Here is a 17,989-nt window from a genome sequence, read left to right on the forward strand (position 1 = left end):
GACCCAGCCAGTTAAACAGTATGACTCATGCAACAGACAATGCAGCATACAACTTCAACCAAAAGAACACCATCGTTTTAAAAACAACATTTCCCTTATATGTAAAATAGTAACCCAAATAGGATAATTAAACAACTAAATAGGACTCCACTCAACTAGACCCAGATTGCTGAGGAAAAAGCTGGGTCTTGGTGGCTTTTCTAAAGGCCACTAAGTTGACATACATGGACTACACAAATCTGGAATTAAAACTACCCTTAGCAATCAAAATGTTGGCTTTACTGATGACAATAGATTCTTAGAATATAAAACCATGATTTATTCAACTAAACTTACATACTTTTTAACACTTGGTAACATGATCTATTGTATATTAAACTAAAATCCTTCCTCTCTTCCCAGGATGGGAGACTGCATAGATCTCTGCTCTGTTTTTATAAGAATAAATAGGTTGTTCATGAGAACTGAGCAGGAATTGTATAAACTTTGCAACATATAGCCAATCCCAGTTTAATGTAATATGAAAAATATATAATGGCTGCTATGGTCCGGAGTTGTTAGGGTAGTATTACCTAACTTAATTCCCTCCAGAATTAATTTTGAAATGTCTAGAATTCCTAATAGTCATGATGCCTCGAATTTTGGAGCATATAGTTCTCATAATTCTGGAAGCACCAAGTTAGAGAAGACCACTGTGGAGACTGGGCCATGGATTTATTCTGGGGTTGCATTCCTAAGCTAGTGCATATCAACTGCATATCAAGTGGATATCAAGCTAGTGGGTATCAACTATAATAGGGAGAAGAAACTATGACACTACAGATGTCCCTGAATTTCCAAAACACTGGCCATAAAAAGGTGAGGAATTTTGGGAGGTTTATTTTAGCAACAGACAGAGGGCCTCAAGTTCCCAGTACACATTTTGGAAATTTTAAGTGATAATAGCTTGAGGACTTAACTAAATAGCAGCTCCGGGTCATTTATTAGATGTGAGTTGGTGAAAAATTTCAGTAGAATGTTAGGAGAGAAGGCATATTTCAAATGTTTATCCTTTCCTTATAATTTGAACAACAGATCTGCAAATCAGGGTGTCTATTACATTTGTGCATACACTTGGCATTTATTCTCTACCTGCAACTACGGGGCATTTAACAGTGTCTGAACATGGGAACTGGCTCTGAATGATGTGTTTATGCAGAGACTCTGTGATATTCAATATCTGATGACCATTCACAAGGGAAGAGCGTCACATGATGATGCAATCATCAGGTGATGAAAAGCACTGATGTAAACTAGCCTGAATCTCCAGCTCATCTGTTTATGATATATAAAAACAGTGGCGCTGGGATTCTGTGGAGAAGAAAATAAACTAATAAATCAAGCAAATCCTGCTTCTCTGTAAAAATCTCACCTGACAAATAATTCTGCAGAACTTGAAAGCTGGCAAAAATTTCCATGCCACTTGTGTTTCTCCTATCAAGACTTTAGATTAAGGAGTTTGGGGGAGGGGGGAAGAGAGAACCTCTGGGGTCGGTCAATAATTGCAGTTTTTGCAGCGTCCTTCTGCCACTTATCCCTCCTCCCCCTCTCCGCCCCTTCCACATCCATACCGATCTGTTTGCTCATTATCCTTTCCGGCTGCCTGGAGGGATGCCTGATACCATCAGATCAGACCCAGGCCTCCTGGGAAGTAGAGAAGGCAGGCAGGCAGGCAGGCTGCCCTAGCCAAAAGCTTCAAGGAGCTCAAAAAACAACACCGCGCTTGTGTCTTCTTCCTGCTTCAGTCTCTCAGCTAAGCTGCTTCCAGCTTTCAATTAATCTCCGCCTCCAATTCTCTAGGACCACCCATAGCCCCAGTTTGATTATTTCAGAGGTTAATTGATTTTATTTTTATTTTTGGTTCCCCCCCCTTTTAAATCAGCACTGCAAAGCTTCAAGCTCCACCTCCAAAGGGGGGAGAAAAAAAACAACAGCCCGGATCTGGATGTTTTCGTCCTCTCTTGCTTTACTCTTCTTTTGCTTGATGGTTTTGATTTTGGATGCAGACACTGCAGGAACACGATAACAAGCAGAAGTGGTGGAGGATTCAGAGAGATGATGGGAGAAGATAGAAAGACTTAGAAACTGCAGTGATGAGATCCTTAGATCTCTAGGTTTTTGAAGATGTCTTGGTGCCTCAGGTAAGCCACATTTCTGTATCTCCCACTCTTTCCCTCTTGTGTTTATATGTTAGTTTCAGTGCTACAATAAATTTCAGACATTTTTTGTAGCTAAGAAAGAGCCTGAAGATAAAGAAGAGAGAAGGAGGACAATATCACCCATGAATTACATTTGGGCCTTTAGCTTCAAAAGTGATATTTCCTCCAGTCAACACTAAACTATTCCAGTCTTCCTCATGTTTTGATTTTCTTGTGTCGAAGCTGATCTGTTGCCTTGTGGTTTATCTGTGGTCCCCTGTTAAAGGTTTCTTTCTGATCCCACCTGGAAAGGAGAGTTGCAGAGATTCCTAGAAGTCTGATAGGAAAAGAGAAGGGAACGGATCTACTGGAGGAGATTTCAAAGCAAATCAACAAATGGATAAAAATCAAATAAATAAAAAACAAAATAAAAAAAACAAATGGATAAAAAAGACCTCCAATGTCCTTTCCAGCTCTATTCTGATTGATCGATCAGGGTTGACTTCCTATTACGAAGTAAAGGCAAGGCAGGGGACAGACCAGTACTTTGCTACATTTGAAAGTCCCCACCCTTTGCAGATTGGTGTGTTATAATTTGGCATTCTATCAGTCATTCTTACTATGAAGTCTCCATCATTTTTTAGTAACTCAGTTATATTTGTTATCTTGTGGAAAATAAAATTTCTGTTGAAATGAAGATAATATTTTGAAGACGAACGACTTATTTCCCTTTGGCACAGTCTCAGTTTTATTTCTCTGCTCAACTTTATTGGACTTCTTCAACTGCAAGGGATGACTGTATTAATCAGCAGGAATCCCACAAAAAACTCAACAGAGTACTTTCATACTTCTTAATAAACTTGCTTAGTTTTGCACTGTTCACTAAATGAAATCCCCGGCTGTGCTTCCAAACCACAGGTTGGTGGGTGGAATTCCATCTCTTCTCTATTCTATTGCCTTTCACCAATCCAGGAAGAGATTTTAAACATCCAGTTAATTCTCCCCTTTCCCCTCCCCCCTCCCCATGAATTGGGAAAGAGATGGTGCAGTGACTGCAGTGCTCATGTGGATTGGCATGGAGGAGGGAACCTGGTTTGGAAGTCCAGAGTGGCTTTCTGACATTTGCTTCTTCCTCTCAATCTGCTCTGCAAGGGTGTTGTGAACTCAGTAGCAGAAAAGTTCCACAGAAGCTGAGCTGTTTCTTGGACAGCAGCTTGCACTCTTTTGCAAAGAAGACATGGATTAAGCTGATGGGTTTGATGCTATTGTACACGAGGGAGAGAAGAGGGAGTGTAAAGCTAGGCCTTGTGTGTGCTGCTGGCCTATGTATTTCTTTTCTGGCAAGCTTTCTAAAGGATAGATTTGTCTTCCATTTCCTTTTACCGAATTTTCTTCCTTTCCTCTCTTTATTTTGCTACAAGTGTCCCCAAAGCATTCCCTTCCCTGTTTGCCTTTTCTTTTTGCTTCTCTCCCTCTCTAGTGATGCCAGATACCTGGGAGTTTTGAAAGCACTGAAGGCAGGAGAGTATCAGAAATGAAAAAAAAAAAACAACACCAGGCCATCCTGTTTCCAACTCATGCCTAAATGGACTTTGGTGGTGGATACATTTGGTAGCAAGAGTGTCTGGACGAAGCCCCAGTTATGTAGGAGATAACAACAAATACATTTCCAGAAACAGGGCAATATCCCATACACATAGACAGTTCTCTATAGGGATATCCACTTGTCTGAATTACATTCACCTACCAATGTTCCAAAGGAAAACTCTCTGCATAGAAACCTATTCTACACCATTTCTTTCTCTCTCTCATACACACAAACACAAAATTTTACTGGCAACTGCAGTAAACATAAACATGAGTATACAACAAGTACTTATAAGAGAGCACCTCTTACTCCATTTTGAGACAATCACAGAGATCCACAAATGATTCCTGTTTGCAAGGATGCTGTGTAGACTTCAGCCTTTTTCTTTCCTGGCTCTGACAAAGCTAGTAAGGCCTTTTGGATGCCCTTGATTCCTCTTGATGATATCCCTCTTTCCTCTGTTTGTCTGTTTTCCATCTTCTTCCAACCCTAACGCACCTCCTGCCCTCTCTTTCCTGCCCAGGAGATTCCATCTCATTTCTCTAATGGGCAGGCCTAAACAGTGGCTGACATGCAGCCCAGACATGTGAGATCCCCCCCTCCTTTCTCCTCTATATTCCATTTGATCTCCAGCTTTCCCATCAGGCTAAGGAAATGCACAAAGCTTTTGTGTCAGAGAGAGGGGTGGGGTTAGATATGGAAAATTGGCCAGCGGGGTAGCCTGGCTGATGTTAACTGTTGTTTGATGGAGTGGAGAGGCCTATCAAGCCACAGTGTCATGCAAATATTAAATGCATTCTGTACAGTACAGAATGAATTTCCACCCCCATACAAGAAAGGAATCAGCCTCACAGCTTTAAGATTGGTATGTTCCAGCCTTCTTTATTAATATGTTCCAGTCCTGTTTGCCTTCCTTTCCCCTCCACTCCCCAGTCCACAAAGAAGCAGCATATGGGGTGGGGGTGGGGGTGGGGGATGTGTGGCAGTAGGTGAGAAATTAAGGGTTGACTTATTTAGATGCCTAAATCAAGGCATTTTCAGAATGGCTGGAGAGCTTTTTTATTTTTGCATTGTTTAATTCTGCACATGCTGGTTTCCCTTTGGTTTTTTACCTCACACTGCTGCTGCTTTTATCCTATCCAAATTACTAAGCTGATTTAGTAAGAATTTCTCATTGTTATTTACATTTTATGTTTTCAGTCAGCCGGTATCCCACAAAGATTTCTATGAAACCTGTACTCAGGAATTATTTTCCATTGGTTTCTAAGTTTTGATTCAGTGCTAGAATTTTCAGGAAACTTAAAAAAAAACTTTTAATGTTAATCTTTTGCCAGTCACTAAGGTTTTTTTTTAGTGTTATACAGTTATGGCACTTTGTTATAAATAATGTAAGGACTTTTTTTTTACAATGGAAATGTAGGCTAGAAATATTGTAAAATAAGTAACTCTAGATTATTTGATAGCCTGTCCAAACTCTAATAAATAAAGCATATAATAGAAATTCTCCCTCTCTCTCTTTCACACACACACACATACACATATTAGTCCTTTAAAACTGATCATGAAGAATTCCTAAGTATTCACATACTTATATACCGGTAATTGTTTACAAGAAAATTCATTGGAAAACCACACTACTTGGACAGGCACCACCATTTGGGAAGGCAGAAATTGATGGTAAATTTCAGCAGGTATGCATAAAAAAATGTATTTAAGGTCATGTACAGCATTTAGACTATAGATTACTCTCCCTTGCTGTATTTGAAGCTTTTTTTTTGTTTAAACATAGATTAAAGGGGAAAAAACCCTATAAATAGAGAACAGCCTGTTGCAAGCGCCTGTCAATGGTCAGACTCTAGGCTGAAGCTTCCTGATGGGAAAACTATTGATTATTTGTTACATTTATGTCTTTCTGTATCCTCTTTTCGGGGACATGTGAGGCCGTTCATCCCAGAGATGGAGTGTTTACAGCCTCAAGGTCAGATACAGATCTATGGGTTTTTTCTAAAGTTTTTGGCTAGAAATGGTACCCTTATCCTCACACATAAACCACTTTGTAGGATTATTTTCAGTCTGTCCGTTGGGGCCACAAACAAGTGAAATGAACCTAATGCAACCTTTACATTGAGGCCATCTCCTAATATAAAGCATCATCCAGAGTTGCTGCCTAGTAAACCTTTTTTTTAAAAAAACTGTAAAATTTTGACAATAAATTGTTTTATAATTGTAATTTATTTATTTTTCAGTGTTAAGAAACAAATTTCATTCAAAAATTTAGGAGAAGTAATTGTTAGTATGGCATTACAAGAGTTGGCCTAAGAATGTATTATTGGAGATGCACCTTTAAACAAAGCAGGGTTTGATCTGTTTCCTGAACTGGGCCAGAATTGCTAATTTTTTGCTTTATTTCTCCATATTCTGGAGTTCATTGAAAGACTCAGTTATGGTTTTTATGTACTCTCTCTTTCTCTCTCTCTATGTTGATCCCTTTACAGATTGACTTCATCATGTCTTCCTCCAAGCTCCAAGATGCAGATGAAATATTTGGTAAGTACTGTATGCCTTTCCATCTTCATGGATCCATCTCTCTTCGATCCAGCGACTGCTTCCTTAGCAGAAATATATGACTCCTACTGAGATCCTTGTTGCAGATAATATTCTGATATCAGGGCTGGAAGGGCAAAAGAGATGCATGAAGTTACTCCAAACCCACATAATTTCCAACCTCCGCTCCCAGATGTACAGGAACTTAGGTTTTCAGTGAGGGGGAACAAGATGGAGCAAACAACACCTATATGCAAATGCAGAGATTTGCATAATTGTTTCAGCTATCTGAGTGTAGGTGTGCCATGGTATCATTTGTACAATGATATCAGAGGGTGTGTACTGTCCTTTCGGGCACAATTGCAGTTTGCGAGTTGGTGTGATGGGGGAACTCATAGCATATGATTTGCATATGCCCAGAGATATTCTCACCATATATCCACTTCATAGAGTCATTTAAAGTTTATGCCAAATTCAGACTGGCAATGGTTTTTCTTGCAGCAGAAGTTTATGAAGAAATTTGGGACCAGCAAGTTGATCATTAAGTAAAGCTATCACTAAGTGAAACCATGACTGTATAGACCTATGAAGGTCATAAATGCAAGAATTGGTCATAAAGTTACTTCTTCATCACCATTGTAAAACAAAGCAGTTGCTAAACAAGGATATCCTGCATTTTGAGGAGGTTTGAGATGAACTGCATCTTTAAGGCAAAGCAGCACTTTTTCACTGAGGTGGAATCGCTATGACACTTTCCTCACATATAGCCTAATAGTATTATACCTAGCCCAGGGGTCTGCAACCTTGACAACTTTAAGACTTGTGGACTTCAGCTCCCAGAATTCCTCAGCCAGCATAGGTTACAGACCCCTGACCTAGCCCAATGTCCAATTTGATTGGCAGAAGCTCAGCTTTGTGGGAGCCTTGCCACAAGAGTTTCTGAAGGCTGAATTTGGGCAAGATGGTGAAAAATCACGGGGCTTATTTTTTGTTAGAATTCCACATCTCGGGGTGTGTGTGTGTGTGTTAGGCCATGTTGCTTGATATGGCTTAGCTATAATACTTAGCATGCATAATGGCCCTTCCTCCTATTTTTTCCACAATCGCAACAGTATGAGATGGGTTGGACTGAGAGAAATTGACTGGCTCAACCCAGCTAGCTTCCATGCCTGTGGAAAGAGTAGAAATTATAGACCAGTGATGGCGAACCTTTTAGAGACTGAGTGCCCAAACTTCAACCCAAAACCCACTTATGTATTGCCAGGTGCCGGGCGGGTGTGGCCACCAGGTGGGTGTGGCCCGCCAGGTGGGCGTGGCTACAGTGTTCATGGCAGATGGGTGGGCGTGGCCAGGGTGGGCATGGTCAGCTCGATGTTGTTCCTGGGGAGGGACGCCTGTGGGGGCCGGGCAGGATTGGGGGAGATCCAGGGATCTCTGGCGGGTGGGGCAGTGGGCAGGTTCTGCAGGGTGAGGCGAGGCAGGGCAGGGGTGCCATGTTGCAGGGCAAGGCGAGGCAGGGGCCGGGGCAGCTGCTGCCTGACACCATCGGCCCCCACACACAGAGGCCAGCAAGCGCATGGGTGCTGGGATGCATCTGGCCACGTGGGACCTCGGTAAGTTAGCGGGCGGCTGGTTGAAGAGGACAATTGCCATTTCCGGGGCATGGCGCGCGTGCCCACAGAGAGGGCTCCGTGTGCCGCCTCTGGCATGCGTGCCATAGGTTCGCCACCACTGTTATAGACTCTGCAGTTCCTTGTTTACTATCTTAACCAGTACAACGAAATGGCTCTAATTTTTTGTGGCCTATTCTCCCAATAATCTTTGGGTCAGTATTCTCATAAAACAGCTCTCTTCCAAAATTCATGTGCTTCAATTCCTGACAAAATTATTGAACAACTGTGCACACTCAAAACTGCATAAGCATTCATTAGACATTATAGAGCTATACAGTTCTCGTGATGTGACCAATTATCTCCATGCTCAACTTAGGAAATAGCTGGAAAGTAAAGAAACCAACCAGTACATTTTGATATTGTTGGCATGACCTTCTGTACTGCCTGCTGGGCATTTTCCATTTCTACACTTTTCAATTCAGCAGGCTGGAGTTTTGAGGGCAGAGGCAGAGAGATTGTATTGGATTTTGGAGGGCATCTTTTAGTTTGTGACCCTGCCTGGAATTATAGCACCGAAAAACATAAATATGTAAGCCATCCAGAATTGGACTTAAGATGGACAGCTGTACAAATAGCTTAAATAAATATATATTCTCTCCTGGGTTGCAGGGGAGGGAACTTGCATATTTTTAAACAGGTATTTTTTAATTAAAATTTCATAAAGTATATGAAAATAATTTTTTGGGAAACTCACAAACCAGTGTAAATATTTTGGAGGACAAAAGGGCAGGGCTCAGTTTAAACAAACAGAACTATTGGGGCTGGTAGAAGTTTTAAAAATATCTGTAATTAAAGTAACTAACAGGTTTTCAGTGAATTTCTGATAATTGGTTTAAAGGTACTGCTATTTCATAAATACATCCTGATCAAAATTGATATAATTTATGTTGATTTTAGCAAGCTACAAAAACATTGTGATCTTGATTCAAAACTGCAGTTGGTCACTATTATTCAATTAGTAGTCATGTCTGTGAGGCTTTGGCATCATAACTGAAAGACTTGATGCCAAGAATCAAAGATGTGATTGCAATATTGAATTAAACAGAGAAAAGAAGACAATCATTTCCAATTTTTGTAAAATAATCAGCTGCAATAATATTATTAAATCAACTCCAAGGGCCTTATTTAATTTCAAATCTTCAATTATTTAATCTGTTTTCGTTTTGGAGAATGGTTCATTAACACTCACTGTGAATTTCTGGTAAAGGAATGATTTTAAGAATCTAAAATATAGTCTGTTTAGATCTCTGTATTAGGACATGTATAATTAAGCATAAAATAGTACGGTGTTTTATTTCTCCACCTCCATTTATATTCAACGTATTCATAGTTTTTCATTCCTTTACCAGAAATTCACAGTGAGTGTTAATGAACCATTCTCAGGTTAACCTGAGCTTGTTCCCCCCCCCCCCCCCCATTCAGATCCTAGTAACAAGACTTTCTCTGTATTTACTGTTCAGCTCAGGATGGAGATGCTGTATATAACTGGGTGCCATCAGCGTATTGATGATACTTCAGTGCTTGTGGATTATTACTTTAGCAACTTCATGTAAATGTTGAAATATGAAGTCTTTTGATGTTACACAATCTTTAATCTGGATTACATTTAATTCCAGTAAAAATGTGCTATTTTGCTTACTTTCCATCTTTGTGTCCTATCAGATTTACACATTGTTTTATCTATAGACTAATCAAAGTCAGAGCTAGTCTTCATGAGAATGCTTCTAGTTTTGACAATGTGCTTCTATTCTCACTACATGGGAACACGAGATCCTACACAACACCAAGGAGTCCTTCCTTCATTATTAGCTTTTTATTTCCCTCATCATTATATTTTTATTTCTATTTCTTACCCACCTGAAAGCTGCCTTAAAAACGGTGGATGTTAATGTAATAATTTAATTAATGACACTCAGAATAAAGCTGAATTTTATTTAGCATAGTAAGCAAGTCAGGTTTACTCTTTCTGAGCCCATGTAACATATTCATACTCTGGCAAGAATACCACAATTTCACTCAGAATAAATCACACAAACCAAAATGAAGCTCAATTCTGCTTTTCTGCCCGCTTAGACTACACCTCAGTTATGGCAAATTACTTACACCTGCAAGTTAAGACGCTGGGTCTCACTACCCTTGCCATACTGATGGCTTGGGTATTTTTTTCCGTGATGATAGATTCAGAAAATCCAGTTGCATTAAGAGGAAAATGGGGCAAGGTATTGACTTATGCCATTTGGCAGGAGATGGAAAAATCTGTTCCTTGATTCTGTGTGAATGAGATAGAGATATAAACAGATTTTCCATTCTCTGCAAAAGTAATGCCTACATTAAGTTTATTCAAATATACCATTCCATGGGATAGCAATATTTGAGAATTTTGCAATTTACATGGAATTCTCAGCATAGATTTAATTTTCTCACATCTGAAACTGATAGTGCAAGAGTTCTCTGGCCAAGAATATTCATAAAGTCTAAATGTTAGTTTTCCAAAATTCAGCAGGTCCTATTTATTTTTCATGCTCACTGCTGTTTGATATTTCATGCCCTTTAGTATTACGGTTCCATATTTTTTTATTCTGTGTGATAAATTAAATAGTAGCTAACTCAATACTCAAAAGATACTGGTACTCAGCTGTACATAGGACTATACATGTGCACACAGAGAAAGATCCCTGAGCATGCACACAATTTATCTTATCTGAAAGTAACCAGTTTACTTGATTCATTCAGTGCATGGAATGAAATAGTATCTAGGGAAAATGTTCTTGAAATGGTAGGTATATACAGCAAATGATGCAATTGTGTCTCTGCATGTGGAAGAGAATTTGAATACTTAAGAGCTCAGGCTGTGTGTGTGTGTATGTGTATAAAAGAGAGGGGGAAAGAGATGTATAATGGTATTATTAATCTATGAATTGTACTGTATCCATGAATAGGAGCTACCCACAAATATGTGTGCAGTGTAACTTACCTGTCACTCTTCTTATCTGTTATAAAAGCCACTTTGGGAGGATATGATGACTGATAACAGAGCAGCAGGAGCAAGATGCTTATTTCCTCAATAAAACGTTCAATAAGAAAGAATAAACGAAAGTATTTCTCTGAAATAATTAGGATGCAATTCATCACTTGCTTGCTTGGGAGTAGGCTCTGTTGAATCTTCTAGAAATAGAACAGAACAAAATAACAGTTGGAAGGGACCTTGGAGATCATCTAATCCAATCAGGTAGGAAACCCTATTCCATTTCAGACAAATAATTCTCCAGTCTCTTCTTAAAACTTCCAGTGATGGAGCATCCACAACTTCTGGAGACAAGTCGTTCTATCCAATATAGAATGTGCATTTAGCATAAATGAATACTTGGGTGAGAAGATTGCATTACCATCAATGTTTATCAAAATCAGTTGACATCCAATTGAGAAAGGTGACTTTCTCAAAATTAGTAAATGTGGCATGTTGTGCATTAGTTCATTTAATTTCTCAAAAGAAGTACATTTTGAGATAAAATAGGTCTTGATTGTTCACCTTCTTCCATCTCTTTGGAATTAAAATGTAATGTCTATGTAGCTATATATCATGTAACTTAGCTCTTCAGATTTTGTAGAATTGTATATCTTGGCAGCTCCAGCTTGTGTGGGCAATGGAAAAGAATGCTGGGACATATAATTTAGCAATATTTGAAGGATTATAGGTCCTTCACCTCTGATCTTCCTCTTCTATTTTGAAAACAATGGTATATTGAGATAATTCACATATGACTGGAATAGTGGGACAAAGCAAGCTGAAAGTTGTGATACAGTTAATTAGCACATCTGATCTCAGATTCTACATTTTTTATTCAGGTGTAATCCTATCAATTCTGTGTCCTTCATCTGCTGTCTTTTGATTCAGAAAGTTAACTTTTGTAGGGAAAATCAAACCTACCACTCTAAGGCAGAGATTGATCTTTGGCCTGGGAAACATCATATATGTATCCTCATTCTAGCAATATTACACACTGAACTTACAAAGGAGGGTACAAATAACCAACATGACAATTTCCATTAGGACATAGTAAGAGATGCAGCTAAAGTCAAGGGCACCATATAGTGAATCTAATACACAACAGCTTGTCATCTGGATGTGACCTTGTGTGCAAGAAATCACTATAGGTGGGTGAGCATATGCTTGATGGAGAGCAAGTACCGGTAGGAAGTGTGGAGAAAATTGTCTTGTTGATGCCATTGCTCAATGGTCAAGAATTTCCATGGAATCAGGATCTGTAATACTCCATCAGTCCCATAAGAAGCCTGTTTAGTATAATATGCCATCTCCAGCTTTCCATCGTATATTTATAAAAGAGGATGCTGGATGTCAGTGCGTTCCTCTCTTCTCTGAACACTCTTTCTGTATCTTCCCTCCCTTTTAACCCCTTCATTCCATTGCCGTCTTCTTTGCGTCTCTCCTGGGGGGTGATTCATTTGAACTGCCTCCTCCTCCCTTTCCTTCTCTTGGCTGCATTTGCCCTATATGCTGTCTTGTACACTTGCTCCTTGTCTCTGTGCTGTTCTTACTTCCCTCTGCCTTTTCTTTATGATCCCTCCATTTCTCCCATTCTCTCCAACGCTCTTTTTTGCCTGCCCTCTCTTTCTGGCCCCTGCCCCATTCTGCTCCCCTTCCCGTTTCTCTCTTTCACTCCCAGATTTTAATGATGTGATTCCAGAGACCCAGAGGCTGGACAGTAGCTTACAGAAGGCCCGTGCCCAACTCTCAGCCAAGGGCAGGAGACAACGCCCCTCTCGGTCCCGCTTGAGAGACAGTGTCAGCTCAACAGAAGGTGATGATATCCTGGACAAGAAGGTTGGTGCTCAGATGCTACTCACTTATATTGCTCAAGATCTATTGATGCAGCCAGTTATGATATTTTGTGCATTTCACACTAACAACATGGTTTGTTTGACTTCAGCTTAACATGTTAAACTAATAATAAAACAAATACAGTGTACTCTTGATGTACCATTTAAAAGAGAAAAAGAATCAGATATTTTAAAAGTACTATTTTATTATTATTATTATCTTTTTACTCTTTAAAAAAACAAAAATCTGTTTTCAAAAAAATGATTATCTATGAATGAACATATAATTACTGAAAATATACAATTATTACTCAATATAAACATTAGTAATAACAATAGCAATAGCATTTAGATTTATATACCGCTTCACAATGCTTTACAGCCCTCTCTAAGCAGTTTACAGAGTCAGCATGTTGTCCCCAACAATCTGGGTCCTCATTTTACCAACCTCGGAAGGATGGAAGGCTGAGTCAACCTTGAGCCGGTGAGAATCGAACTGCCAAACTGCTGGCAGCCGGGAGTCATCAGAATTAGCCTGCAGTACTGTATTCTAACCACTGTGCCAGCACAGCTAAAAAGAGTGTATTAAATGAGTTTATGATTTAAAGAAGTGTAAAGTATTGAATTTAATGGCAAAATCTCCACTGTATTCTTGTTTTAAAATGTTTTTAACAAGAAGAAAGGTCTGCTGTTTTTGCAAGGATGTCATGGTATATGTCCCAATTTTGAAATTGTTGTGGGTCGTTATGGACACAACTGGATGGGTAGCTAATTTTAGGACAATCTGTGTACATTTACAGCAAAGCTACTAGAGGTACTGAGTAGGAAAACCCCACGATCACTTTCTAGCTTCAACATCGTGAGCTGAATCAGAGCAGAGAGATCATCTGGAGGTTTCATGGCTTTTAAAACAAGTTCCCAAACAGAACCTTTGTGTTCTGCAATCAGTTTCTCTACAGCTGATGGCCATATTCAACAGGGAAAGGTTTTTCAATTTATTTAATATTTTTATATAGTTGATGGGGAAATGGTTTTTATTTACGGATAATGAGCAATCAAGAAATGAAACAAGTTTTAAACATTAAGATACAACAGGCTTAAAAAGCCATGTCACTATTTTAGCTGCCATAATTTGGTCCAGTGGTTAAAAAGCAAGCTAAAACAGAGGACTATGAATTCTAGTCCCATCTTAATCAGGAAAGCTGACTGGGTGACTTTGGGCCAGTCACTTTCTCTCAGCTCAACTCACCTCACAGTACGGGGAAAATAGGAGAAGGAGGATCAGATAGGTATGTTGCCTTGAGTTAGTTATAAAAATAAAGACTGGTTAAATAAAATAAATTTACATTTCCCCCAGGTTTTCTTATATTTACCATCTACCATAGAATAAAGAAACTATTGCATACACATACACAAATATATACATGCATATGTGTACACATAATAGTTTATTTTAAACATTTGGTTCACACACACATGCACACACACAGAGAGAGAGAGAGAGAGAGAGAGAAGGATGACCTAACACAGGGTTGTCAAACTGCTGGCCCGTGGGCCGGATGCGTCATGCCGAAACCACACCCACCCCATTCTGGCAATGGCAAAAAAGTCACGATACGTCATGACATGTCATGTGATATTGTGAGTTTGACATCTCCAGCCTAAAGGAACCAATGCTGGGAGGGGGGAATATAGATCTGCTGCTTCCCCCACCTATCTTCCCAAGCATTTTTCCTGGAAGCTCCCTTCTTAGAAAAAACAATAGCACTATTCACTATCCAGTTGGTTGGCCCTCTATCCAATAGTCTTTTTACTGAGAGAGCTTCCAAATGATGCCGTATGAGACAGTCATGGTGGCTAGCTTTATAGCTGCCATAGCCATCATTTTGAGGTCCCTTTCCTGTCATTTTGAGGTCCCTTTCCAAAAGTGATATCCTATGTTGGAATGACATTCTGCTCTGAAGAAGTGCCTGTTTTAGGAGCAATGAGGCAACTATTCTGGGCAGAATAGTTCATGGTGCCTTAATCACAGTTTATAGCTTTAAGTAACTGTTTCCTTTGCTTAATCAAAGGGCTAGCTCAGAAGTAAGCTTTGCTATATACAGTAGGGATTGCACTCAGGATATAGATAGTTTTTTTTAAAAAAAAACCTCAGTATTCATTCATTCTTTTTATATACTTCTCTTTCAATATCCATGTGAACATTATCCAGAATGCCTAGTACTTAGAGCATGCTGGCTCCTGTTCAAGAAAATAGAGTGCTGTACTCTCTGCCAAAAATAATGAGTTAGATGATGATAAGACAATAATAATCAATATATAAAGAGAAAAGGAAAGGAAAGAATAGCAATGATGGAAAGTAAAGATTGGCCCAGTTGGATTTTGTCTATAATTGCCAGCTGGTCAAGAACATAATGATCATCTAATTTAGTTGAACAAATAATCCATTGGCTTATGACAATGTCCTGTGTTACCATTTCCTTTGCCATATGGGAAGCTATGTTATTAAAATATATCACCAGTTGCCAATTCTGCCAACAGCTCAAATGGATGTATTCAGACTATGTTCACAGGATACCCAGAGACTTGACAATTCTGGGAAGACACACTGACAGTGCATAGTTTGGGAGAAGTTAATATGTTAGAAATGTATTTCTCAGATAAACTTCATGTTTCTTTCTATGCCTTTCTGAAAGGCATCCTCTCCCCTAGGTGTGCCTGGATGAAATTTGTTGGGATGTTTCTGAGATGAACCCACGCAACCTGATCTCTGCTTTCCTCTCCAGGTGGGCGAAGGCTGTGGAAGCCCAATCTATCACCTGAGATCCCCTCTTCATGACTCCCTCCATGCCTCATCATCTCTCCCTGGTTCCTCAGTCTTCACTCGCACCATTGAGTTTTCCTTTGATGCCTCAACAGTACAGAGGTCCCTGGAACAGGAAGAGTTTTCCTCCTCTCCTCTCATCCGTTACCGACCCCTGACCAACACCCCCTCCCAGGAGGGCTTGGGGAGCACACCCACCAGCTCTTCGCCCAGGTCCTGTCCCAGCTCAGACAGCTCACCCATCTATGCAAGAAGAGAGAGGCATAGTGAAGGTAAAAGCTGGCTTAAAACATTTGAAATTGGGGAAGGATGAAAGAAGAGTTACAAATGCTATAATTGTGAAAAGCAAATTCAGCTCCTCTCAGACCGATTGGATGCAAAGGATATTTGGGATTTTGAGTTTAAACCACTCTGCACCAAAGGTTCTTGCCTGGATGTGAAAGAGAAGCAGCTATTGAAATGTCCTCCTTAGTACTGTTATTAGAAGATAACAGTTCTCTCCTTTCCATATAGTTACTCAGCTTACTTGATAATGCTAAGAGGGTCCCAGTCATCTGTCTCTACTACCCAAAAACACTTGAGTAAGCTCTAGCACCAGTTAAAATGTTAACATTTTTTTTGAACAATAAAAGTATTCGGAATTCCTCTCTCCAAATGGAAGAAAATACATATACATGCTGGCTCCCTTGTGGTTATAATTACAGTTCTATCATATTATGAAATAGGGCACAGCTAGGCCATTTTCAGCCTACAGTTAGGTGCACCTGTCCTGAAATCTTTTCCCAAGATGCTGAAGGGCCTTTCTTGTTGGGGTCAAGGAAACTATATCTTACATTTTTATTGATTATTGGTTTATTTGTTAACATTATCTTCTGGGTTTAATTGCATGTTTTGACATGAAATTGCTGGCTGCTGATGCTTTATTGTGGCTGTACAAAAATATATTTAGTAAATAAACAACTAACACATGGACATTTTGTATTTTAATTGTGGCCTCAGATCCTGTGGGGGAGCAACCTATCTCGCCATATGGGAGACTTTAGGGGCAAAGTAAATGCCTTAAGCTTTGTATTTCATCCCTTAAATATATCCAATTCCTCCAATTAGATCTGTTCTTTTCACGAGAGCAAAATCTTCCCCAAATAAAAAAGAAAAAGGAACAAATATATATTTGAACATACCCATTCTGATATTGTCAAGATATTATTGGGTAAGCAATCTGAGGCTCTTGGATTTGGCCCCATATAATTTTTTTTAGAATGCCACATTTAACTCTTTAAAGCTTCCCTTCCAACTCCTTCCCACAATTTTATTTTACTGCTTCCTCTCTCATAAAAACTTTGGATTGTTTTCAGTTATAACTTTCATTATATTATTTAGTTATTCTATTTATATAATGTTCTCTAACAAGGATGAGGATGATTGATGAGGCAATCAATCAGTCATTACTTATCTTGATTGGCTCCAACGGGATGCGCCAATTACAGAATGTCCAGTTGTGAATGGCAGTTTCACAGGTAGAGAAGAGGAAAAAAGAGTTTTCTCAATGGTCTTCTGAGGAACTATATCTTTCATTAGCTCTGAAGCTGGATACACATATTGTGTAATGTCATAAAAAAGACTTTAGCTAACAGTTTCGAGTGAACACAGTCATTCTTCAAAGTAAAACACAGATGATGTTTTAGCACAATTGTGGCTTAGTCAATAAATTATGAGTATACAAACTGGCTTGGCACTCTGTGTAAACCCAATCTGAATCACGTGTGTGTGTGTGTGTGTGTATGTTTGTATTTTTTGCTATGCTTAAGTGTTATGCAGCAATGATTTCTTTAACATTTGCAAGACCAGAACAAGCACTTAATTCAAATTCACTTCAATAGATCCTATTAAATCTTCCTATAGGCAAGATAGTTTTATGCATGAACATCTCATGGGACTTATTCATGAACTGTAAATTCATTCAGAACTTAGACTCAGAACCCTTTTTAACCAGATCCAGAGCAGCAGTGAGATGTACCCCCAAGCACATTCAAAAGAACCCATTTCCTAAATAGAATCTCTTGGAATAAAAGGCAGACTTTTAATGGCAGGTAGCTCAGTTGTACATTAGGTTGCTCTTTTCTGAAATAAGCCACTGACTCCCTTGCCTCTTTTCCAGATGACAGCAGGGATGCTAGTCCTCCAGAACTGGAAAGCCCCACAATTGGGCTTGACAAGAAAACACGCCGGAAGTTTCTGGATTTGGGGTGAGTCCTAGAGATTGGGTTTAGTAAGAAAAACAATGTACAGTATATGACCCAAATTATTTTCTTGGAGTTTTCCATATGGTAATTTCTACTCCTAC

At 39.3% G+C, this 17,989-nt stretch overlaps 1 protein-coding gene across 1 annotated transcript in view; it reads left to right on the forward strand.

Moving 5' to 3' along the window:
• Positions 1–6,272: 6,272 nt before the first annotated feature.
• The window catches only part of SAMD14 (sterile alpha motif domain containing 14), an 18,041-nt gene continuing 6,324 nt past the window's right edge, over positions 6,273–17,989 (forward strand). The window contains exons 1-4 of the mRNA XM_015810414.1: positions 6,273–6,312; positions 12,668–12,825; positions 15,608–15,917; positions 17,804–17,891. Coding sequence (XP_015665900.1) covers positions 6,273–6,312; positions 12,668–12,825; positions 15,608–15,917; positions 17,804–17,891 — 596 coding nt within the window. The remainder of the gene's footprint in view (positions 6,313–12,667; positions 12,826–15,607; positions 15,918–17,803; positions 17,892–17,989) is intronic.

The sequence above is a fragment of the Protobothrops mucrosquamatus genome, unplaced genomic scaffold (genome assembly GCF_001527695.2).
Source record: "Protobothrops mucrosquamatus isolate PMUCROS unplaced genomic scaffold, P.Mucros_1.0 scaffold10, whole genome shotgun sequence".
Lineage (NCBI taxonomy): Eukaryota > Metazoa > Chordata > Lepidosauria > Squamata > Viperidae > Protobothrops > Protobothrops mucrosquamatus.